The sequence below is a fragment of the Lagenorhynchus albirostris genome, chromosome 3 (assembly GCF_949774975.1).
Source record: "Lagenorhynchus albirostris chromosome 3, mLagAlb1.1, whole genome shotgun sequence".
Taxonomy (NCBI): domain Eukaryota; kingdom Metazoa; phylum Chordata; class Mammalia; order Artiodactyla; family Delphinidae; genus Lagenorhynchus; species Lagenorhynchus albirostris.
Window position 1 is genome coordinate 42,716,850 of NC_083097.1, and position 25,879 is coordinate 42,742,728.

At 36.0% G+C, this 25,879-nt stretch overlaps 1 protein-coding gene across 4 annotated transcripts in view; it reads right to left on the reverse strand.

Annotated features, from left to right (window-relative positions):
- Positions 1–6,961: 6,961 nt before the first annotated feature.
- SLC38A9 (solute carrier family 38 member 9) overlaps positions 6,962–25,879 on the reverse strand; it is a 101,137-nt gene continuing 82,219 nt past the window's right edge. The window contains exons 12-15 of one of the 4 annotated variants that reach the window (XM_060142966.1): positions 16,151–16,264; positions 14,427–14,575; positions 10,393–10,482; positions 6,962–9,188 (exon numbers count right to left, since the gene is read on the reverse strand). In XM_060142966.1, the coding sequence (XP_059998949.1) occupies positions 9,023–9,188; positions 10,393–10,482; positions 14,427–14,575; positions 16,151–16,264 (519 nt within the window). In that variant the 3' untranslated portion in view covers positions 6,962–9,022. Of the gene's footprint in view, positions 9,189–10,392; positions 10,483–14,367; positions 14,576–16,150; positions 16,265–25,879 lie in introns of those variants that run through there. The other 3 variants (XR_009539481.1, XR_009539480.1, XR_009539479.1) reach the window with 3 other exon arrangements.

The following is a 25,879-nucleotide window of genomic DNA, read 5'->3' on the forward strand; positions in this document are numbered from 1 at the left end:
TACATACTGTTATATATTCTTCTAAATAATTATATAAATTAGGTAAAAGAGGTATAATTATTCTACCTCCCTCCATTGTGCCAAAGAAGAAACTGAAGGCCAAGAAGTGTGAACGTGTCATAAAGCTAGTCTATTCAGTGAGTCTATGGCCAAGCCAGGATTAGAAATCAGTTCTCCCATGCCCTCACATAGCACTTTTTCTTACCACCCAAACATGTATCTGACCAGGTAAGCAAACTCTTTGCCAGATTAGAGTGCCAACTCAGCATCCTAAAAAGGAAATTTACTGTCAGTGATTTTTGACAATGAGATGAGAGGAAAGGGAAGCTGGGGCAGTGAGAATCAGGCTTAGCTAGGGCTGAGGGTAGCTGGAGAGCTGGAAGTTCAGGGAGTAGCTGGTGAGTCATTTCCATTTTTCTACAAAATGAATTTCTAAAGTGTAACAAGGGACTCAAGGCTTTTATTCCTCCTTTCTGCAACTTGTTAAAATAAGTTTAATTCAAATGGACCCTATTCTGGAAAGCAATTCCTAATTACCAAGTCAAAATTAATCACTAAGTCTTCTGTGTGCTCATTCACATCTTTTATTATAGGACTAATCATATATTAGACAGGCATGTCTCCCTAACTAGACTACGAGTGCCTTAAGGGCAAGGACTGGGTCTTTCTCTGTGCACTCATTCAACTAAGATTGCAGGCACCTCTTCTATCGTAGACAATGTGCTAGAAGCAGTGGGTACAAAGGTGAACTTCCTCCTCTGGATGGTGAAATATACACAGCCAGTAATTACAATACAATGTGATAAATGCTACAATAAAAGCATGTGTGAAGTGGACAGCACAGAAAAGGGGGCACCTAAACTATTTGGGAGGCAGTTAAGGCTGATTTCCAAGCAACCTCCTGAAACATAAACATTTGTCAAGTGTACAAAAGGAAAAGGGCACGTCAGGCTCAGGGCACAGCATGTACAAAAGCAGATGGAATAAGAGAGAATTAGTAGTTTTGTATGAACTGGTGTGAGGTTCGAAAGGTATAAAGATTGTAATAAAAAGCCTTGTTTACCATGCTAAAGCATTTCTATTTTATTCTCTAGGTTGGTCCTTCCCAACCTGCAGACCACAGAATTGTTTCAAAGTTTATAATGTAGACTAAATAAATAGGTCTAAAAGGTGTGTGTGTGTGTGTGTGTGTGTGTGTGTGTGTGTGTGCGCGCGCGCGCGCGCAGGGGGTGGGGGGTGCTTGTTTAAATGTTTGTAGATACTTTAAGAATATATTCAAAGCTATGTATAAGTGGTATAGGAGTTATAGTAGCTTTTGGTCATTATTTTTATAAATCAATAAATACTAAAAACAGAAGTACTACTGTGTGAGGGTCCAAAGGATTTTGTTATATCACCAAAAGCGATCCTTATAGTTAAAGTCATGAGAAGTCAGTGAAAGATATTTTCTTTTTTAAGAAAAAAAAATTTTATTGCTTTTTTTCATAAAACATGACACATTTAAAAACTTTAGAAAATACAGATAAACAAATGAGAAAAGAAACACCCAATAGTCCTAATACCCAGAGATGCCCAATATTCATATTTGTTATATAAACTTCCAATATATACATATATATACACAAATATTTTAAATTCTATACATAATTGTACTCTCTTTACTTATATTTATAAACATCTTTTTGACACTTATTACATATAGGCATCTGCATCATCATTTTAAATAGCTAAACAGTATTCTATTGATGGGTATTCTATAATTTATCTCCTATTGTTGGACATTTAGGTTGTTTCTAATTTTTCCATTACAAATAGTAAAGAGATAAATATCTCTTTGTGTTTATATATCCACACCTTCCAATTAGGACATACATCTGGAAGTGAGTCAAAGTATATGAGCATTTTGAGGCTTTGATGCATGTTGTCAAATTACCTTCAGAAAGTTTACACCCACTTTTACACCAACCACTTGTGTATGAGTGTTCATTCCCATACCTTTGTCAGTGTATAATAATAATAATAGTTACTATTATTTTAGTATTCAACAAGTAGAAAGCATTTTAAATTACTTTTCTACTGAGGTTGAACTTTTTTAAAAACTGCTTCAAGGGATAATTTACACTTCATAAAATTCAATTTAAGTGTACAATTCAATGATTTTAGTAATTATATAGTTGTGCAACTATTACCACAACCCACTTTTAGAACATTTCTATCACCCTAGAAAATCTCCTCCACATGGCCATATACAGTGAGTCCCTGCTCCCACCCCCAGACACAGGCAACTATTTCGCTTTCTGTTCCTATAAATTTGCCCTTTCTAGACATTTCATATAAATGGGACTGTTAGTCTTTTGCATGTAGCTTCCTTCACTTTCATGTTTTTGAGGTTTATTCGTTAGCACAGATCAGTATTTCGACTCTGAACTTTTTAAATCTTCATGTTAACTTGCAGTTGTTCCTCTGAGAGCTGTCTGTTACAAAGGCCCTTGCCCATTTTTCTATTGGGGCACTGAAGGATTTTACAGAGGAGGGATATAATCAGGTTCATGTTACATTAAGAGAATTCTAGCAGCACTGGGAAGGATAACTCTATATTTGCATTTCCAATTCTAGGACAATCATCAATACGTTTACTGCATTGAATTATGCTTTATCTACCTACAATAAAGAACTATAATATAAGCTACAAAGAACTATAAAATTATAAAAGGTATAATTATTTGAATAGTTTCCTCTCCTTAAGGAGTGTCATAAAGTTCTAATTTAGTCTCTAAAAAAAGAGACAATTATGCAGTTGATTTTACTTTACTGTAGTGAAAATAGGTCCCTTCTGGGACAAAGTGAAGTATGAATAAATAAATGTTACCTTATTCTAATGTTGCTCTTGGTGGCTTGTTTTCTGCATCAAGAGCCCTTAAAATGTTCCTCATCTCTAAGGTTCATTGAATAGGTATTTGACAAACAGTATCTTTGAACTCTATTATTTCTGTAAAGTGAAAAGGAAACCCCCCTGCTGCAAAACCTATTCCCAAGTAAAACCTCTCTAAAAAAGAAAAATGTCCTATTGTGATCCCATATTAACCATTACTGAATTTGTATCCCATGCTATTTTGCTAAATCCAATTAGACTCTTTGAGAAGTAAAGGCTCAGATCTAGTAAAAGTTGCAGTTCTTAAAGGTAGCGGAGGCACTCAAAGCTTGACATATTCGAGTGCTGAAACTTTTCTTCATTACACCTCCTTCAGTCTTCTAAGTCCCGTCCCCAGAGCTGTGTGGATGATCTACCTTAAAGCTAAAAAACGTTAAAGCAAGGGATCCTCACTTGTATGGGGTTCTTCCTAATTTTGTATGTTTTTCCTTAAGAGGGAAGAACAAATTATATAACTTCAGGCCCCACTAAACTTGGACCTGCCCTGTAACCAATGACCTCTATCCCCCATCCCAAAGGTTCTTTGTAAGTTGGTCCTTTACTTCATGGCTTGAGTCTAGATAAATTTCTACAAGCCTTCTTTTAATACAGACATCCTTTTAGAAAGCTTGTCATGCAGATAATAAAGTAACAACATAAATGATTCACCTAGAGTCTCATCACTTCAACAGGTAACCCACATTTATTCTTCTGTGGCCCCGTTCAGTTTTTGTCCGCATAACTTTGTGTGATTATAATTAAAGTTGTTTTATCTTGGAAAATGACCAGCTGCCCGAGTCCAGAGGGTGGGCAAGGATGCTGTCAGGGCCACATCCACCTTGTTCACCACTGGATGCTCTGTGCTTAGCACAGAGTCTGGCATCCGGTTAGTACTTAAATATTGGCCGAATTGGCCGAGAGACTAATTCTGAACCTGAATGGCCCAATTTTTTTTGGGGGGGGGGGGTATTGAACTCCAAGTAGAAACGAAAAACTCTTAAAAAGTAGCAATTATTGTTTTCCATTAAAGTGGAATCCTGCCTCATTAATTGATTGATTAAACAGGTGTATATTAAGTGTCTGTTAAAACCAAACACAGTTGGATTACTTGAGATATCAAGAGAGACCCAAAGGAGGAAAAATCTGCAGAGAGTGTGCTCTTTCTAATCCCTATCCCAGCCCTGAACTTTATGGCCTGAGATGAATAAGGAGAATGGAGGAATTTTTAATCTTTTAAAAAGACACAGTCTTATTTTATCTTTGCAGAAGAGTTGAGAAAAATACTAAAAAATGGCATTGGGGAAAAAAGGAATTTTACTTAAGGCAGGCAGAAGATTAGAGCTCTCTATTGCCTTAAATGGCTCTGTAAGATTATGACACTAAGCTCTTTGCCAGAAACTGGGCTACACTTATCTGAAGTGCCACATTCATTCTGAAATGCTCTTAGAGGGAGAAGTCACACAGTATTATTGTCCAAAAGGGATGATCATTTTAGGTTTTGGTTAACATACAAAGCATATACCTTTTTTTTTTTTAGGATCTAGAACATGAGGGAGGGCATGTGAGACATGCATCGGTCACTTGAGTGACCTCATGTGACACATGCAGAGTCACTTGAGAAGTCTGACCCTGCAAAAGATTGTCTCCTTCTACCCTGGGGTCAGTGCTACTAGGCAATGGCATTTCCTGGCAAAGTTCAATTAAACAAAATCCCAGACTCGTTTTTCTTCAAAATAATTTTGATTTAATTTCTTCTTTTATATAAAAAGACAATAAATTACATTTCAGAGAACAGTGTTTAGGTTATGAGGTTCCCGTCAGAGCTGTTTTGCAAAACATGTTTACATAATCTGAAGTGAAGTCGGCAGTCGACTGTGAAACTGGGGCCAGCCAGACTGCCTTGTGCGCGTTCCATTTTGGACAACAAACTAATATAACATTCTATTGTTTAGGTGTCAGCTAGATTTGGATTTTCTTTTGGACGTTCGAATTGGGATGAGAAAACAAACCACCACCACATCACCATGACCAGATTTTAAAAAGCAACAGGTCAGTGCTTTGTATAGAAAACAAGCAGCATCAATATTTTCTGCTCTAATCAATGAGCCCAAACATTTGACGTTTTGAATACAGATAAATAAGTCAAATTTTTGGAGAGAAAATCTTATAGAATCTTTCTGTTTGTACTGCCCAATGTGTTACTGATTATTTCCCCTATTGACCAATTGTACTTTGCGGTCCAAGATTCACAGAAGTGAATCTTGCAGTGTTAAAATGCAAAGAGAACAATAAACAGTATACAGAAGCAGTTAAATACTTCTTATAAAACTTATCTTAGAGAAAATTTGCCAAAGTAAAAGCAATTACACTTTAGAAGATCCCACTTGATGGCGAATGTATCAAACACCTAAAATTTTGGACAGTTATTCGGAGAAGGCTGAAAATGTGTCCTTGCAGCTTTACCACTCAGCTTCGTTTACCTGCCCTCCCTGAGGAGCCTGACTGGAAGGGATCTGTTTCTCTTTGTCTGAAAGCGCCTTGCATTATAGTTAACTGTAGGCGTAGTTTACTGGACCACAAGTTCCTTTAGGATATGAGTGATGTCTTATACGTATTTGCCTTCTCCAAAGTACCGAACATGGCAGTGCTGGGGCTCAGGACAGGCTGCCCCAAGATATGTCACAGTGGCATAGTGATTATTTTGAATTAAAGTTACTTGAGAAACAGCTGGTGGAAACAAAAGATATAAAAAACACTCTGACTTCCCCCTTCCCCATGAAAGCAAGAAATAAATCTCCCAGGTGAAGGTATCCTCCCTATACCAGGAGGCTACAAAGCGTCACTTATCACCCGAGGCTTAAAAAGCTATACTATAAACAAATGTTGTTACTTCTTCATCAGTTTGCTCCCTAGCATAACTTAAATCTTCATAAATCTTTCTTTGTCTAAAAATGATATATGAACAACTTGCTTTGGTCACTTCGGGGGTCCCATTTCTATGAGAATTCTACACATGCAAATTAAATTGTTTTGTTTTGCTTCTTTCTCCCGTTAATATGTCTTGGGTCAATTTAATTATTAGACCAGCCAAAAGAACTCAAGAGGGATGGGGGGAAATTTCCCCCTCCCTGATCGTAGTTATTCAATTATTTATGGAAATGAGTAAGTCAAAACACAGATAAAAAAATTCTCCTAATGAACTCCAAGTAGAAACCAAAAACTCTTCTGCTTCTGCATTTAGTGGCTGTATTGTATTTGCAAAATATATTTAGCGTAAATGAAGTGAATATTTCCCTCTAATACAGTCCCTTTTTGTGGGTAAATTTATTCTTTATTCCAATACATTTTTGGGGTGTGATGATGAAACTGATTTTGGATGATCGCCCGTAGGTGTCAAATGTCAAAGCGTATTTCTCTGCCCTTTCTGGCACAGTATTAGTATACCACATATTCATCCAGAGCCTTTCCAAGGAAGAGCTCTCTAAACCAGCTATTTTAAATTTTATAACGTCCTCAGTTATGTGTTAAATAAGCTAAATTCAAAGAAACTATAAGATTAACCACATCGGAGCAAAAAGTGAAAGAAATTTAATCAGAAAATTCAAAGAGATGACAGCAAAGAAAGTCTAAAATTAATTGTAATATGATCAGAATGAGATCTCATCTCATCATTCTAATTTGTGAGCCAGGACACACGTACACAAAGAGTTTTCCGACCAAGCTAATTAATAGGCCAAAGGAGCTGGTTTTGTGAAGAAAAACCTAAGGAGGCAAAGTCATTCAGTATAAGTCTAACATAGGATTTTGGAAATTCTAAATCAGCAAGTCTCTTAAAGAAAACAAAAAGCAAATATCGGGCTTCCCTGGTGGTGCAGTGGTTGGGAGTCCACCTGCCAATGCAGGGGACACGGGTTCGTGCCCCGGTCCGGGAGGATCCCACATGCCGCGGAGCGGCTAGGCCCGTGAGCCATGGCCGCTGAGCCTGCGCTCCACAATGGGAGAGGCCACAACAGTGAGAGGCCCGCATAACGCAAAAAAAAAAAGCAAATATCACGTTGCTTTTCAGTTTAATCAATAATGCATTCATTTTCATATTCACTTTGATTATTAAATGCACAAAAATATATCAAATCACTTTTCTGTGTGTTAAAACATTCAAGTATATCATTGAAAAAAGGCAATGCAACTTTGTCTCTGAAGTTTTTAAAGACAAGGGAGGCAACTAGAGATAAACAAGGATTAAGCCTGGAAGATCTCTCAAGGTCTGGCTTTTGATTCGTATGTCTCTAACTGAACAAAACCCTCAAGTCATAAAAGCACAGAGATACATTTTCTCCACGCCTTATATTCCTGTTCTAAGAGAGGTTAGCACCGGGATCCAGACACATAACGCAGCATTTTCTAATTACCTAATTTCTACCAGCAGTTTCTGCTAACAACAACAACAAACAACTTCAGAGAGACTGTCTCCCTCAATAAACGTAACTAAGTTCAAGTGCATATTAAGGTTTGTAGAGATGAAATGACATAACTTGAAGATTGACTTTAAAATGTTTCAGTGGAAAAGAAAAAAAGGGGGATAGGTGAGCAATGTGGCAAAGTCTTATAATTACTAAATGTAGGGGATGGGTATGGGGGGATTTATCATATTATTTTTTTCTACTTTTGTGTATGCTTGAGAATTTTCATAATGAGACTTTTTAAAAAAGAGCTTTAGGCAATATAGTTCATCAGTATAGGTATGGGTCTATGGACTAGATAGAAAGCTCTGCTAAAAAGAAGAATGGCTGGTCTTGAATCTGGGGCTCTTTACCAGGTTTAAAAAACCATTTTACCTGTCTTTCTCAAAGGAAGGAAAATCACACAAATCTACACATTATCTTGGGATGTGTATTAACACAATACACTGTTTAATGTTACCATAAAATTAGAGAAATCTAACTTTTCCAGCTGAACATGGAGGCTATATTACATGAAAGACATGGATTTAGATTTTGGTTTAGCTTTTAGTTTGAAAGAAAAAGAAGAGAGTGTTAATCAAAGAATTCAGATTCCCTAATCCTTTTCTCAGATCCAAGTAGTTTTTCTTTTGGGGATTTAACCGCTACCCTGACAGTTACAGAAGTTAAGTTGAGGGGGTCTCCTTCTGGAGGTCATACTTTGAACAGAAGTAATCCTTTCCTGTGTTGAAGAAATCACTTTCACCCTCAGCAGAGAATACACTTTTAAGGAGGCCTCACTCTTTCTGGCCCCTCTCTATTCCCTTAACGCCTCATATATCCCTCTCTTCCATGCTTCCTATATTCTTCCCCACTGGTCCTGTCATCACATCCTATGCAATCCTCAGAGGTCCAAAAAGCCAAAGAGCCCCCTGGGTCTATGAGGACAATACTTGTTCCTATGCAAAATGTGGCTTGGGGAACTGGAACTGGATTAGAAACAAAAGAGGAGTCAGATAGCAACAAATTCTCTCCTAGTTCCTTTATTTTACATAAGTTTCATGACCATGGGGCCTGTTCTGACATTGCTTTTTTTTTTTTCCTTCTTTCTTTTTTAAAACAGAGATTAAGGGCTCACGTAAGAATTCACTCTACTAACACTGATGTCATGGACACTTCTTTTTTAGAATGAGGTATTTGGTTTACTGGATAAAACAGTAAAGGTTTGGGCAAACTGCAGAAATGATATAGCAAGTAATAAAATAAAAGTGAATAACTGAAACATAAAACAGAAATGGGATCTGGCAACATAGTTGCTCTGACACTCTGAGAATCATTATTGTAGCCAGAATAAACACACCCACCCTACATCTCTAAAAGCAAAACCCAGCATGATTTTTCCTAGGGGCATACATTTCTACTCAGAAAAGACAGTGAGAATGAAGAGATGAGTGAATATGAAAATGGTAAAGAGATTAAGACCACTCTTACTGCCCTTTTCCCCATTCTAACACGAATTACTTATTAATGGACCACTATTTCCCTTGGTTTCAAATTACCTTAGGAAAACATTAATAATTACAGCAACAACAGCATTTACAAGTGAGTTTATGTGGAACTGTTGTCAGAGTTCAAAACACCATGAAAGATCTGGAGAAGACAGTTGACTATTTCACATAAAAAACTGAACAATTAGGTTAGCCAGACCCAAAATAATGATGAAAATGTGAGAGATTAACTTAGGCCATGTTAGACGCTCTTCTTGGTAGAGGGAAATTATATAGATGAGAGATGGATATATGAATACAAAGGCCAGGCCACATGCTGCTCCTGAATATCTGCAAAATAAAAGCTTTTGGGTTAATATTCATCCTGCGTTTTTCTGATTTACAATTATGGTAAATATAGTACAATTTAAATCCTCCTCAGTCTGATATTACAATAAAATTGTTTTTGATTCATTTGTTGACATAAAGCATTTGAGTTTAAAACTTATTTTACTTGCTAAGTTAATATAAAATATTATTTCCTGTTCATCTTTATAGCATCTGCTTGACAAAGAGTTTTTTATTCATCTCTCAAATCTCCCTAGTTCCTCTGTATCTCAGTGATTATGGCTACTTCCTCAGAAACATCTGGAGATAGGCTTCATACCTTTGATCTTTTATAAACTAATTATAAATTCTGAGTTGTTGAAGGACTGCTAGCATCTGCTTAAGACTGAGAGTGCCTCCTTGGCATTCAGCATAATTATCAAAGATAGTAACAAAAATACCTAAACACATGACAGAGGAACCTATACTTTCTTCTCTCCTTCCCTATACTTAGTTTTCTTGAAAACAGGTTAATGGGAACTTGTAAATCCATTATATTCAATAAGCATCAGGCTAAAAGTCTCCCCTTTTGTTTCTTGCTACTTTCTTAGGTAAGGGTCTTCCAAAAAGTGACTCAGTCCTGCTTTCTACAGGTCAAGGAAATCAGATCATTTGAAATTTCAGTTTTCCGTGAGAATCTGAGGTCACAAATATATTCCCAATCTACTCAACCTATCACAATGTATTTGGAGAAAGGATATTAAGGAAAGAGCCATCTGGGATCTAAACTCTTACTTTATGACTACAATCGACACTGAAATATGTTCTTGAGTAGAAATGGATTAAGAAAGTTAGGACATAGCCTTGACATATTAGGGACATTTGAGGTACCCCAAGAAGTTATATATTATATATTAAAAACAACTTTATTTTGGATAAAGAAAAAGGAATACAGTAGAAAATTATGAGAAAAACAAAAAAGAGAAGGAGAAAGGTACATAAGGCTAAGGGATAATGGGGCTTCTAGAGTCAGGAATAAGCAGAAATGGAAGATAATGAGCACCTTAACTGATACCAGGGAACTACATTTGAATGTTACCAGTTTTAAATACTCACAGGAATTTTATAGAATTATATCAAAACAACAACTACAACAACAACAACAACAGGAAAAGCATAAAAATAAAGACCAATATATGAAGGGGCAAAGTTCCCTTACAGGCAGTACCTTATGATTCCTCCTATGTTTGGGTAGAAACAGGCCATGAGCACGCCAGCTCCCACAATAACTAGATTAAGAATCAACACGTGGAAAATGCTAAAAGTTGAGAAGAGAGTTTGGAGGAAGAAAAAATATAAAAACAGGAAAATTATAACAATTAATATGAGAATAAAATTCATTATTATCATCCTTAAAATGAGAATGTCTTAAACTTGACAATAAAATCACAGCATAAATAGAAGGCAACAATAGTATTCAATACTGGTGATGGGACAGTGATACTGGCCCTTTTGTGCAATTATATAAATAGGTTAAATTTTGTAGGAGCAAACTGGTAGTGTGTATCAAGGTTCACATTCTTTGACACATAATTCCATTTGGGTGGAAAATCATAAGAAAATAATTGAAAAAGCTATTAACATAAAGATATTTGTGAAAAGACAGAAGCATCCTAGATATATGGCAGGGTAACAATTTACTTGATGGAATATATTAAAAAACATTAAAAATAAGTAATCACTGTTACCTAGAATGGTAAAAATCCATCTAGGCAACTTGAGGAAAAGTTAGTTAGATTTTTACTACACAAGAAAATCTGAAAACACTTGAAAAAATATCAGAAGGAAATACACTGAAAAGGGTGTAGTGACTGTGTTATAATTTGGGATTTGGGGTAATCTTTGTTTCTATATTTAACAAATTTTGTATGTTTTACAATATTTCTTTGTAAAGTGTTTACTTTTATAATTAGAAAAATAAATTTTATTAAGGGGTAAGACAAAATGGGCAGGTTTTTATTTTTCAGATTTAGTCATTTAAAGCTATTCAGTATTTACCATGAATAGAATATCTGCTAAATAACTTGAACTAGATGTTAACAATTCAAGGTTTGGGAATCAATTCTGGACACAAATAAACATAATGTAGATGGAATATGATGCTCAAGAAATAACTCCATTTCCCCCAAAAATGATCCTTAAAAGCCAAATTTACACATCAAAGCAACATTTTGAGCCCAAGTTATCAGAGGTTAATTAATCCTAGGTAAAGATTACAGAAAGAATTAAAAATAAGGAAAAGTATTTACACAAATAAGTGGTTAGTCATCCATCTTGATGAATTACAAAGATATTCAGGCTTCCAGATCTTACTATTTATCCAGAAACTCCAACCTTAAAATTGCTTCAGAGCTTTGAGAGAGACATTGGTTGGGCCTTTGTTATTTCTATATTGTAAAAGGAATCAACTTTGTGTATTTTCCAAAGTAGTGGTTCTCAAAGTGTAACCACGAACCCCAGGGAAGTTCCCAATTCCCTTTCAGGAAGCCCTGAGGTAAAAATTATTTTCCAATCAGACAAAACATTACTCGCTTTGCAAAAGCATTGGTGGGTAAACTGCTGCCCCCTTAGCATGGATAGAGGCAGCTTCACTTGTCTGTATTCTATACTGTATTCTTTACTGCCAAACACTCTCAAAAAAAAAAAAAAAAGTTTTATTAAAAATTGTCCTTAATAAAGGAGTAAAAATTATGTTTTATTAAATCTTATACTTTGAACATACATCTTTTTAATATTCTGTATGATCAAATAGCAAGTATATAATGAAGCACATCTGCTGCATACTGAAGTAAAAAGGCTGTCTTGAGGGAAAGTACTTGTGCAACTGAGCTGGGGGACAACCCTGCCGTTTTATCCAAAGACTGCTATTTTTACTTGAAAGGCAGATAAACTATGGTTCTTCAGACTTGGGTATTTGACAGACATTTTCTTGAAAATGAATGATATGATCTTATCATTTCAAGGAAAGCAACTGGTAGTTTGTGTTGCCAATGATAACATTTGAGCTTTCGAACAAAAACTAGAATTTTGAAGAGCTTGTATTTGCCACCATGAGAGCTCGACAGTTTTCCAATAAATATCTAAAGACTTTTGATATTAATGAATGTGGGTTTTGAAGTGTGAATAATGAAGTGTGTCAACATTTGGAAGGTCTACAGAACTCACTGAACCAATATTTTCCAAAGGATTAACCCTGATGTTATAAAATCATGCATGGGTAAAAGATCCAAAGTGTAAGATAGACCAATGGATTTTAATGTAAATGAGTTTCAGATTCAACTAACTTTTAAAAAACTACCACTTGTCAAGGTTTGGCATAGTATCAAAGAAGAATATCCACAATGATCTGAAAAGGCTATTAAAAGTACTCCTTGTTCCAACTGGGAGGGTGTATTTTCTTCATATATTTAAATGAAAATTACACATTACAGCAGAATGAATGCAGAAGAAGCTAGGAGAATCCAATGATCTACTAGCAAATCAGACATTAAATCAGTTTTTTTTTTTTTTTTTTTGCGGTACGTGGGCCTCTCACTGTTGTGGCCTCTCCCGTTGTGGAGCACAGGCTCCGGATGCGCAGGCTCAGCGGCCATGGCTCACGGGCCCAGCCGCTCCGCGGCATGTGGGATCTTCCCAGACCGGGGCACGAACCTGTGTCCCCTGCATTGGCAGGCGGACTCTCAACCACTGCGCCACCAGGGAAGCCCCCATTAAATCAGTTTTAATGTCATTAATCAGTTTTGAAAGGTAAAAGGAAAGTTTTTTTTAGAAATCGTTATTTTTCAAAAATGTTATTTATGTTAACAAGTAATGGTTTTATTATTGCTTTTTAAGTAAATTAATAAACATTTAAAAAATTCTGTTCTAATTTTTCATATGTTAAATATTGATGGATATAACCCACATAAGCTAAAGTTCCTGGGGGTCCTCAAATAAACCTTAAAAGTGTAAAGGGGTCCTGAAATCAAAAAGTATGCTCCAAAGTATGCAGTCTGTAGAGTACTTGTAACTGTAGGATAAATGATAATGTCTTCTTGGTGGCAGGGGAAGAAACGTAATGTGAACACAAAAGGGAATTCCAGACTTTTTACAAGAAGAAAAAACATTCTAACAGCCAACATTATGCAAAATAAGGGCAGAAAACAGGAATAAGGCATTTACCTAGAATTTTTTTCATCTATTACTTCTCCGTATTTATTTTATTTTGGTGAATGTAAATAGAGCAGGGTGTATAAACACAATAGGAATAATATTTACTGAAATCCAATAGAAGAACTGTAGCTGCTGCTATTGTCAATGCTAGAAGCCTGGTAACTCTCGATTTCTGCTTTTAAAAGCTTTTTTGTTTTTAAACCTACACATTTATAACTAATTATTTATTAAATGAGGGGAAAGACTGCATTAGTTCACTTCAAATAAACTGGTTAAGACCACTTGTTTAGCTGGTTACCGTAAATGTAATTTTTTTCAAATTTTATCCAAAAGTTTTTTTCATTTAAGATCATTTATTCCCAATAAAATAGGTCAGGACTAGGTACTTTTTACTAGAATGAATCTATAATAAAACTTAATTAAGAGTAGGAGTTAACCAGGGGTCCACAAGGAAGTTTCAGGGAAACCTGAAGCAGTATATGGAAACTTCTCTTGGATGAGGGTGACTAGCTTTGAACAGATTTTCAAAAGGACTCACAACTCCTCCATTACCAATAAGAGATTAAAAATTACGGCAATAGTTACAGAAGCAAATAAGAATTTAAACTTGTTATGTATCTCACCTTCAATCCTAAACAATGATCATTTATGTAAAAATGCATGAATGTTAAATATACAAGTAAATATCAATAACCAATAATTAAAAGAGTTGCTTCTTATTAGCCATACAGGTCCTACATACTATTAACTTCTTGGCAAAGAGTAGATTAATAGTGACTAAATCATAAGATAAATATAACTGGTATCAGAGCTAACATAAATTCACTGGAAGGAATTAACTTTAAATCATTCTGGACAAGGGAGAGGCTTCTATTTTTAAAGCTCTTCTGGGACAAGAACACCAATGATCTATCCTTGGTGTTAGGCAAGTTTTTCATTGTTCATTAGGCAAATTTTTATAGCAAAAGGATCAGTCACATTTTAAACTGACCTGTTTGCACAGTCATTTGTTGCTTGGCACATCTTGCTGGTCAAGAGAAGAGCCCTTACCTAGGATAAACGTCACCGAAGATATGGCCCAACAGCTGGACACGAGCCAAGTAGCCTAGGAGTGGATATACAGTCATCATCTGGAACAGCAGGAATATCCTTGCAATGAAGGACAGGATGTCACTGCTAGGGAAGTTGTCTAAAAAATTCTAATCGAAGAAAGATAATAATGTTACAAATCAAATTCAGTATATACAAATTTATAAAATGGAATTTTTTCGCTTCGTTTGAACATGAGTGCCACTCAAATTGTGGTTTGTGGATGGGCGTCCATCCACAAACTGTTTGTTAACTATGATTCTTCAATGAGCTAAGTACAGAAATTGAAAGTTAAGTGTTTGGAAACTTAAAGACATTTGACATTAGAATAAAAATGTGGCATTTTACGAAAGTATCAGTCTGCAAATGATTTGATATTGAAACAACAAGAACAAAGAAGACCTTGTCCACCACTGACAGTCTGAGAAGTACTGCTCTATAAGGTTCAAGCATAAATTTGTTTGAATAAATTTAAATAGCTAATTCAATGCTACTTCATCCTTAATAGTTCTCTTGCTTTTCCTCCTCTGAAACACTGTTACACTTTCAAAGTAAGATTATAGAATAAGGTGAGAGTGTATCTATCACCTACTATCATTATTATGTACAGTCTATCAATAAATAGAAAAGAATTTATTTCTCCTTCCTTTCACGATTCTTTTCTCCATTTTCGTTAGGCATCTAAGAAAAAAAAAGCTAATCACTCAGATTTTTTTTCCTTGCAAATACAAATACCACAGATATTCTTATTCCCAAGGGAATGGGCTTTATAGGGGATTGTTCACATCAGGGGAATTTTCAGCAAACATTTGGCTGCCAAAGAACTTATGGAATCAAGGAAATCAAGAGAACATTTCAAGCTATCATAACAGCAATAACTCAAACCTATTTATCTTATAAAGATGAGAACATTATTACCACTATTATGCTGAAATAACCTTTATAATTCATATTATATACTCCACTACACTCTATTAGAGGAATTTCTTCTGCCTAGAAAGAAAATCACCTGTGCATGCTATTTCTTGTGAGAAATTCTTCAGTTACATAAAACTAGAGATTATACTATTCCCAGGTTTATGGCAGGCCAAAGCAAAGAAAATATTATTTATGGCAACCTTTTAGTAAAAGAATGTTTCTTTTATTCGTTCTGTCTCTCCCTCTGCCTTTTTAACAGTCAAATAGTCTTTCTTTGCTTTGAAACTTGACACATAGTACCAAAATGGGTGTCAGACCTATTATTACGGACTGATGAACTAAGACACCAGTTTATTCAAGACATTTCCAGATCTGGACTTTGGAAAATAAGGGAATTGAATATAGTCTCTGTGGAGGGTTTATAAATTCAAGACTACTACTAGTACAGTTCTCCACACACCCAAAAATACTATGCATATAATAGGAATCATTTATTTGAGTACCATAAGGTGCCAGCATGCAGTAGGACTTCTCAGAGAGTCCATCTAAAAATCTATGGAGTATCTATTATAATATTTAATGGAAGAGGAAACCGAAGCTCACAAGGGAGGGGTAAGGTGCTTAAATTCCCACATGCACGGTAAATAGCAGAGATTGTATTCAAACTCAGGCCTGTCTGGTATTATATTTTGCTACTGTATCACACTGCTTGCTCTGCAGATATGAAGGTGTAAACAATCACACAGAGAGGGTACGCAGTGCCTTACCTGCTCTATACAATCTTTGGATAATGGTGGTGAAGGAAATGAAGCAAAAACCAGGACTCCAATATAGAAATAAGTTAATGTCACCAGTATATAAGCAATGGACAAGTCCCTCACCTGTAAAGAAAGAAAAAAATTTCCACAATGTTGAATAAATTTTTAGTAAGTAAGTATGCCTGAATAGGCTAAATAATAAGACTGACAAATAAATATAAGATTTATCTTTTTGCTCTGTGTGCCTGTGTATACCTCCTGGGTATCCAGTTTGCTCAGAGAAAGTAGTTAAAACAAGATCCACATACTTTACAATTAGTCTGACAACTTTTTAAAAGCTATTCTGGAGTATGTAGACTAAGCTACCTGTTGGCAGACTTAGAAAGTTAACATAAATGGTGATTTAACATGATTGAAATTCTGACTTAATTTCAAAATGTAGTTCATTTACCAAAATATAAAATATTTAACTAAAATAATAAAGCTAAGGGACAACAAGAAATCAAGAATAGGTTACTTTCTGTATGATTTATGGAATTAAAAATTTTTTTTTCTTCTAGTGAATTAACTTGTTAATTCATCAAAGCATGCCTAGACCAAAAGAGACTGGTATATATTAAAATATATTTAATAAAGGAAAGCTAACGCAGACAATAAGCAGGTATTAAAGACAAGCTTAATAAACCTAAACAGTAAACAAAAGGAAATCAAAAGGCAGCTGTTCAGACAGCTGCACAATCTTATGATTGGAACCAGTAAACAAATGGAGAACATTAAATAAATTGGATTGCTTTCTTCCACTGCTGTTCCCACCCTCCCAACCATCCCCATGCAAAGTAAAAAGCTCCAAGATATTTAATGAAGCCAGCTGTCAGATCCAAACAGAACAGATCCCACAGCTTATAAATCTGGTCTCCATCACCACTAAAGTTATGGCCAAATAATTCAGCACAACTAAATTATGGCTATAAGCCTATTCAGTTTTCATTTTAAACACACATTACTGTGAAAGCTAAGAAAACAGGTAAGAAAAAAAATTATATATAATTTTGCTTTAGTTTGATTCCACAGTAAGAAAACTGGACATTTGGTATTAGAGAACATTTCTGATTTTTGGGAAAACGTTCCTCCTTAAATGGGCTAAAGCAATAGTACAGAGTTATAAACTTAAATGTTGATAAATTCACTTAAAAAGCAAGTAACAAAATATGAGAAATCCAAAGTTAGGTCTAAGTTGACAATCAGCTTGAAAACAAAACAGGGATTTCAAACCCTAAATTAGACAGTGGATAGGCTATGGAACTACAGGAACCTGGATTATGGAGATTGCTTCCAGCCTTTTCAGAGTTTCTAATTGTGAAGGAGAGGCTGACCAAACCTCCAGGGAAGTTCCAAAGTCTTTCCTCTAGTTCTTGAAGCTCTAGGGCCCATCTCAGGCTAGACTTCAGTCACCCCTTGGGTTGCCTGATGGTCTTGTGTAGTATTAACAGAAATGAACCAGGCAACTCTTATTTTCATATCAAAGGGTAGTAGTCTCCCATTATGACACTTGAAAGTCATTCTACCCTCAACCTACTCAATGTCACTCAAGAACAAAGAAGTTTTGCAGAACGCAAAACCTTGGAAGGCCAAGAAGGCTGCGTCAGAGAGAGCTATATATAAAAAAGGACAGCTACCATTTCATGGAGTCTTTAGCCAGTATACCACATGATCAACACATTATTTTGGGCAGGTTTCCTGCAAAGATGTGTATCTTAGCAAACTTTGGGGAAAATCTGATGAAGATAAAAAGGCAAAGATGCAAGGCCTTCCTGATAAGATAGTTTCCCCCTTCTGCTTCCCTGTTCTTATAGTACTGTACACATATCTGAAATGTAGCATCTACTACCCTATATTGTAACTGTCATGAATTTTTATTATAAAAGAATCTATATATATGATATGAGGATATCAACTGGAAAGAAAATGTCCTTTGACACCCAAAAAGTAGTCAAGGTTAATAGTTCTTCTATCATGTTGGTATTTTAATTTTTCCGTATCTAAGTTGGTCCACACTACTAGACTATGAGACCCCTGAGGACAAGGACTGTGTCTTCTTCATCTTTGTATCCCCAATCCCCAGGACAATACCTGGCACATAGTAGGAACTCAGTAAATGTAGGTAAAAATAATCATGCTGTCTACAATTATTAAGTGCTTCTAGGTACTAGGCTCTGTGCAAAGCACAGTACATATATTATCTCACTTAATGTAGGTACAATCCTTTTCTTCATTTTATAGATAAGTAAACTAGTGCAGCTAGGTTATTTTCTCTCTGTTTTTTTTTTTGGTGGCGTTGGGTCTTCATTGCTGCACGCGGGCTTTCTCTAGTTGAGGTGAGCAGGGGCTACTCTTCACTGCGGTGCGTGGGCTTCTCACTGCGGTGGCTTCTCTTGTTGTGGAGCACGGGCACCAGTAGCTGTGGCGCACACGTGGGATCCTCCTGGACCAGGGCTCGAACCCGTGTCCCCTGCATTGGCAGGCGGATTCTTAACCAGTGTGCCACCAAGGAAGTCCCTACAACATTTTTCATGGTTACACAGTGAACAGTTGGTGAAGTCAATATTCAAACCAAAGACTTTCTGGCTCCAAATTGCATGCCCTTAGCTACTACAATGGAGAGCTAACCAGTTTCTAATACCTTTGTGTCATAGTTAATAAACAATACTAAAGAAAACGGTGAAAGAGAGGTAACAAGTTTTGAGTAACAAACGATACAATAAAGCACACATATAGATGCAAGAGAAATAACTATAATCAGAAAAGTTCTATTTCACAGTAGCATAAATGTACATTCAGTAGAACTAGGTCAAGAGTTACATATCTGGGGACTTCCCTGGTGGCGCAGTGGTTAAGAATCCGCCTGCCAATGCCGGGGACATGGGTTCGAGCCCTGGTCTGGGAAGGTCCCACATGCCACAGAGCAACTAAGCCCGTGCGCCACAACTATTGAGCCTGCGCTCCAGAGCCGGTGCTCCGCAACGAGAGAAGCCACCACAATGAGAAGCCTGTGCACTGCAACGAAGAGTATCTCCTGCTCACCACAACTAGAGAAAGCCCACGCATAGCAACGAAGACCAACGCAGCCAAAAATAAACAAATAAATAAATTTATATATTAAAAAAGAGGTACATATCCGTTTTCATCTGAAAATACTTTAATGAACAGAAATGATATTTTAATATAAAAAGCAGCTGAGGTTTAGCACAATCCTGGGAAACATGCCACCTATGAAGAGCATGCACACATGTGGGCTTTGCTATTCTCTGGCTTGAACACAAGCCATCACTATTCTAGGCCTGGAGATACGGCCTCATAAAAGCCTGTTTAATGGAAAATGGTAGAAAAAAACCATCTTTTAGAAAATGAGGCTCAAAGTAAAAAAATATTCAAAAAACAGGCACAAGTGACCATATGAACTGGTAATGTGTCAAGAATCCTACACATTAATAAGGTAACTTATTCTGCCTCGCAAATAAGCAGTGGCTAGCAGGGCTGGCACTAGAGAACTAATGACAGGAAGAATGACAACTGGGACACAAGTGGGTCTGGGAGCACATTCTGTTTCTCAAATACGTTTTATAATCTATCTGTTCCACGTACTGTTCATAGTGAAAATACTATCCAGTGGAGCATTTACTAAGAAAATGACAGACCTACCGCAAACATTTACATAAAAACTTCTGCTGATGTATATAGTTGAGTAAACGACAGAGATTCATAAGAAGCAAGAAGTGAATAATAAATTAAGATATAAGGCATCTCAAATAGTTTTTAAAGAAGTAAGCAGGGCATAAAACTAAACAAAGATAGGCAAAACAAAACAAAAAAGCACAATATAGGTTCTGATTCAAACATGATGAGGAAATTCAAACAAGATGAGGAAATACCATATCCAGGATGGTTATAAAGAATACATATTCTGATGATAAGAAATGAGTTGGATGATCTTCAACTCTACAGCTTTTTTTTTGGTAAGGTATGCCTTACTAAAAATAGAAATTATATCTCATTTAGTTATACATATAAAAAATTACGTTTGGTGAAAGAAAACCCATGAAATTAAGTCAAATTTGGAAAACCTGGAAGATCTGAGCACTACACCTGTGTAGGAGCCTCACTGTTCTCCTTCACAAATGTCTTTAGATCCATGTCCAACTATAGCTTATATAGAAGAGAATGAGGCCTTTTTATTCTTATATCTTTTCTATTTTCAAGCTTTTTTTTTTTTACTGATCTGTGAGTGACTAACTCAACATCAACATTAAGAATTCAGAGTTCCTGACAAGCTTCATATTTTCTGACTTAAATCTCAAGAAAATATTGTATCATGATATTAACAAAACATCTGCGAGTCAAATTACTTACTGACACCTGATTAAAAGTACAATCATTAAATAAATCAAATGACACAGTTTTTCTCAGAATATAGTACCATTTAGTTTAGCTTAATTTATGCAATATATAAGTATAGTCAAAAGGAGAGTGTTCTATATTTACAAGTATTTAAACTGCTTAGAATTTTGCTGGCACACAGTGCTTCATAAATATTAGCTTTATCATTAGTAATTATTAATATTTTAAGAAGTTAACATGAAGCATAACTGATTTTTTGAACGCTGGGCCGCATTTCACATACTAGTTTCAATCAATTAAGACAGTAAGAAGACATCACCCATTTCAACTTTTATTTTTAAGCCTTTAAAAAAATATCTTCCACAAGGGACAAAAGTTGAGTTACACTTCATTAGCTGAACCTCACATACTAGTTCTACAAAATGCTAGTCCCCAAACTCAGTAGAAACAAGAACTCATTTTATGGTATTTACATATGGAATATGGATTTCAAGGCCCATTTGAGTGTTTTTGTATGAAAGGCAGGCAGGACTCTTCCTATGTCTTTCGGGGACTATGAACAGGAACATTCATCTCTCTACCCAGTCCGGAGCTTCTCACACTGAGGAATGCACACCTTCAGGTAAACTGGTGTAAATTTCCAGCAAAGCTCTTCCTCTTAAGAATTTTCAGGAGCAAAAAAGCTAAGTACAGACAGTCCTCTCTTTTCATGGTAGTATGAGACTGTGAAAGCGCCTGGACACCTTTCTGAGGAAGATACCTTCGCAGCTGCAGCACAGTTGGGGTCGGTCTGCTCCTGCCTCACCACTGTTTGCTCTCACCCAGGAACAGGTCAGTCAGGAAGTTGTGCTGCAGCAAAGGCTTGCAGATACTGGGAAGACCCCTTTAACACCTCACCAAGGGAGAATCACTCCATCCAGCCACAGCATAACATCTCTGGAGAAGGGGTGTGCTGACTCGATCAGAGGCACAAAGGAAAAATATCTAAAAACGAAAGGACCAGTTCAGAGGCCAACTAAGACTCTGGGAGTCACTACAAGAAAAACTCTTTGAGATGAAGGTTCTAAGACTCTAAGATTTTTCAAAGTTGGTTCCAGATGAAGATCTGTAAGTGATTCATTGACTTGTACAGTCTTTCAGAGACTGTTAAGCAGATTACTTCCACCAGTATTGAGCAGTTGAAGTCACCAGTGCAGCTGCTTATATCAACTATTTTAATAGATTAATGGTTGTTAAAAAAAATGACCATGCAGTGCGATCATAATAATCAATGGGAAAAATTATGATTGTTCCGTGATGCTTCCTCTTTCTCACGGTATAATTGTAAGAGCAAACTTCCATTCTATGCTTTGGTGAACTGTCATATTCCTTTCTTCTAAGTTTTCATCAGCTTCCAACATTTCATTTTTTGTGCTTTCAATGTTGTGAAGTATCACTAAGAATTCTTTCAATGTGAAGTTTTTTGATAGTGTCATTTCCTCTGCAACATCTTCAGCCTTTTCATCACAACCACTTTCTTCATTCATGTTGATAAGTTCACCTTGCCTAAGTTCCTCTGGCTGCATACCTAGAGTCTCTCGAACGGCAGCAATGTCAACGTTTCCACAGTCAAATATGTTTGATTCAAATTTCATTTCCACCATTATGACTTTTTGTTTCATTTTTGCACTTTTGTGTTTGTTTGCCAATTTCCTTTTGATTCGCCATTTTTGTAAAATATAATGTGGGTTTACCACCTGGTGACAAGGAGGCAACTGAACTATCTGCTTTGTCATCTGGATGTAACGTGAATAATAGATGGGCAGTGACCAACCTCTGACAGATTTTGAAAGAAGTGGTGTGACTGGTAACTAATCATGTTGTGCATCTGTAATTTATGGAGTGAATTACGAACTGAAGGGCTAGTAGTTACTACTTTATGCAAGTACTCATAATTCAAATCCTGTGGCAACCTAAATTTGAACCATGTGGTTAGGGGGTACTGACATAATTTAACTAAGCCATAGTAACTGAAATTCATGCATATGGGAGCTGTGCAAACTGAAGTCTGCCTGTAATTTAACTCATTATTTTCAGACTGTTTTCTAGTAAGACAAACTAATTATGAGCACAATAAAAATATGCATGAGTGTTTAAGATAAAACATGAGAGTTCACTGAAATTGTGTTCTTCACCCCCAGATACCCAGCGTATACAAGGTGTTGTTCTCTGTCATTAAGGGGACTTTGGTGGTAAAGTTTGAGAAACACAGCCTTATGGATAGAATGACCCAATATACATGAGAATCCAACTTCACAAAATGTGTTTCTGTGGTACTTGGTCTAAGCTGGCATAGTTGATAAGGATAGATAGGTGACTTGGCTGACACCAAGGTATACACTGTTAATGACATACACTATTTCCTGTAAAGATAAAATAGATTTTTCCCACATATCTCTAAACTTGCTAAACGTGTGGTAGGCAGCTTAGTTCAAGTCAGGAAATTTGTGAAGGAGAGGAATTTAAGAGTAAAGGCCATAAAGTTTATCCTCAATTTTCCCTCTACACCCCAAAGTTCCAAATGATTATTTAGGATAAGTAACATTTTCTTCCTATTCCCTCAAAAGGTTTAAAACTGTTTATGATAAAAATACAGTAAGACTAAACATTTCCAAAATAAAAACCCTATCTAAAGTGTGAGGGATACAGGGAAAGATAAAAACTCTAAAAATACATTTGCCTAAGAAAAGTTATAGAAACAGATAAAAGAACTTAATACTTTAAGTTTTCCAAAAGTCAAAGCAAAAATTGAAACAAGAATAGTTATATGACACTTACTGTCAAACAATGAGTTTATTAAGAGAAACTTTTTCCTAGCCTTGAACACAGGAAATTTTCTCTCCACAGTCTTTGTATAAAGGATGTTGAGCAATTTAACAAAGACTATCGCAATTACAGTTCTTAATAAACAGTGAAGCAACATTCTGCATATGGCTTTCTTGTATTACCCTGAACCTTTGGTAAAAAGCCAGTTTTAACATTACAATCTAGTGCAGTGATGAGAGAAGAGAGAAAGAAATAACTGATGTGGTTCAGTTATATATTTTTCTGAGACTCTAACATTAATATCATAGGAAGAAATCTTGGAGAAGACTTAATATGTTCTCATTGCAAAACAAATTTAAAGGCACTAGAAAAAATCTGCGGGATACTCTCCTGTTAACAGAAAGATCCACAGTTTGTAAACGTCAGGAAAGCAAGGGTAAGAGAGGTAGAAAAGCTAAAAACTTCTAGCCCCTACTATACACCAGGTCATGTTAAATACTTTTCCTATTTTATAATATTTGATTATGATTAAAAACTTGAGAGGTAGGTATCAAATTAGGCTATTTTTATATACAAAGAAAATGAAATTTGAAGATCACCAAGCTAGGAAGCTGGGAAAAATCAAGGTTTACTCAATTCCAACACCACTCACAGGTAATATGTCAGTCGTATGTAACCAGGTAACAATAAAGATGAAAATGGAAGAGCTTGACTTATATTCTTGCCCTAATTTGAGACCTAACTTCCTTCTACTTAGAAAGGCCCTCATAATGACTCTGCCAAACATTACTTGAAGCCTTCTCAGAATCCCCAGGCACAGTGAACTCTTCTTTCCTTTGTATTTCAGTAACAATTGTATAGACTCCTATTAGAACTTCATCATCTTTGTTTACATGGTTAGAAGCTATCAAATAGAATTCAAATTGTACAAATAAGGCCACAGGTAACTGGTTAAATTTTGCTTCCTTTGGGTTTAGTTTGCTTGTCTTTTTTCCAGTGTCTTAACATAGAAGGTTAGGTTACTGATTTGAGATCTTCTTTTCTAACGTAGGTGCTTACAGCTATAAATTTCTCTCTAAACATTGTTTTAGCTGCATCCCATATATTTCATTATGTTGTGTCTTCATTTTCAGTAATCTCAAAGTACTTTTCTAATTTTTCTTGTGACTTCTTTCTTGACTCATTAGTTATTTAGGAGTATGCTGTTTAATTTCCACATATTTGTCAATTTCCCAAATTTCTTTCTGTTATTGATTTCTAACTTCACTGTGGTCAAAGAACATACTTGGTATGATTTCAGTCCTTTCAAATTTATGGACTTGTTCAGTGACTCAGCATATGGTCTATCTTGGTAAATGTTTCATGTGCATTTGAAAAGAATGTGCATTCTGTTCTTGTTTGAGAGAAGACTTTTATAAATGTCAATTAGATCAAGTAGGTTGATAGTGTTTTTCATGTTTTCTACATCCTTATTTGCTATTTGTTCTATCAATTATTAAGGGAGGGGTGATGAAATCTCTAATTATAATTGTGGATTTGTTTACTTCTTGCAGTTTTGACAGTTGCTGTTTCATTTACTTGGAAACTCTGTCACTTGGTGCATACGTGTTTAGGATTATTATGTCTTCTTGATGAATTGATCCTTAAAGATCATCATATAATGTTCCTCGTTATCTTTGGCAGTACTCCTTGTTCTGAAGTCTACTTTGATATTAAGACAGCCTCTCTTGGGGCTTCCCTCATGGCGCAGTGGTTAAGAATCCGCCTGCCAATGAAGGGGACATGGGTTCGATCCCTGGTCAGGGAAGACCCCACATGCTGTGGAGCAATTAAGCTGGTGCGCCACAACTACTGAGCCTTTGCTCTAAAGCTCACGAGCCACAACTACTGAAGCCCGTGCGCCTAGAGCCTGTGCTCTGCAACAAGAGAAGCCGCTGCAATGAGAAGCCCACGCACCGCAACAAAGAGTAGCCCCCGCTCGCCACAACTAGAGAAAGTCAGGGTGCAGCAATGAAGACCCAACACAGCCAAAAATAAACAAATACAAAACAAACAAACAAAACCCCCCAGCCTCTCCACCTTTCTTATGTTTAGTGTCTGCATGGTATATCTTTAAAGTAAATTTCTTGTAGACAGCACATACTTACATTTTGTTTTTTAATCAGACTGACAATCTCTGTCTTTTAGTTGTAGTCTTTAGACCATTTTTAATGGAATTATCTATACTACTCGGTTTGAATCTATTATCTTTCTGTTTGTTATCTATTTGTCCCATATAGTCTCGTTTCCCTTTTCCTGTCTTCTTTTAGATTACTTGGGTATTTTTAAAGATCCTATCACCACTATTTGCTATTATCTGTACATCTTTTTTTTTTTTTAGTGACTGCTCTACAGTAAACTATGGCCCATGGGGGAAATCTAGACCACTGTCTGTTTTTGTAAATAAAAAGTGAAAACAAGAAAACACTCCCATTTACCACTGCAACAAAAAGAATAAAATATCTAGGAATAAACCTACCTAAGGAGACAAAAGACCTG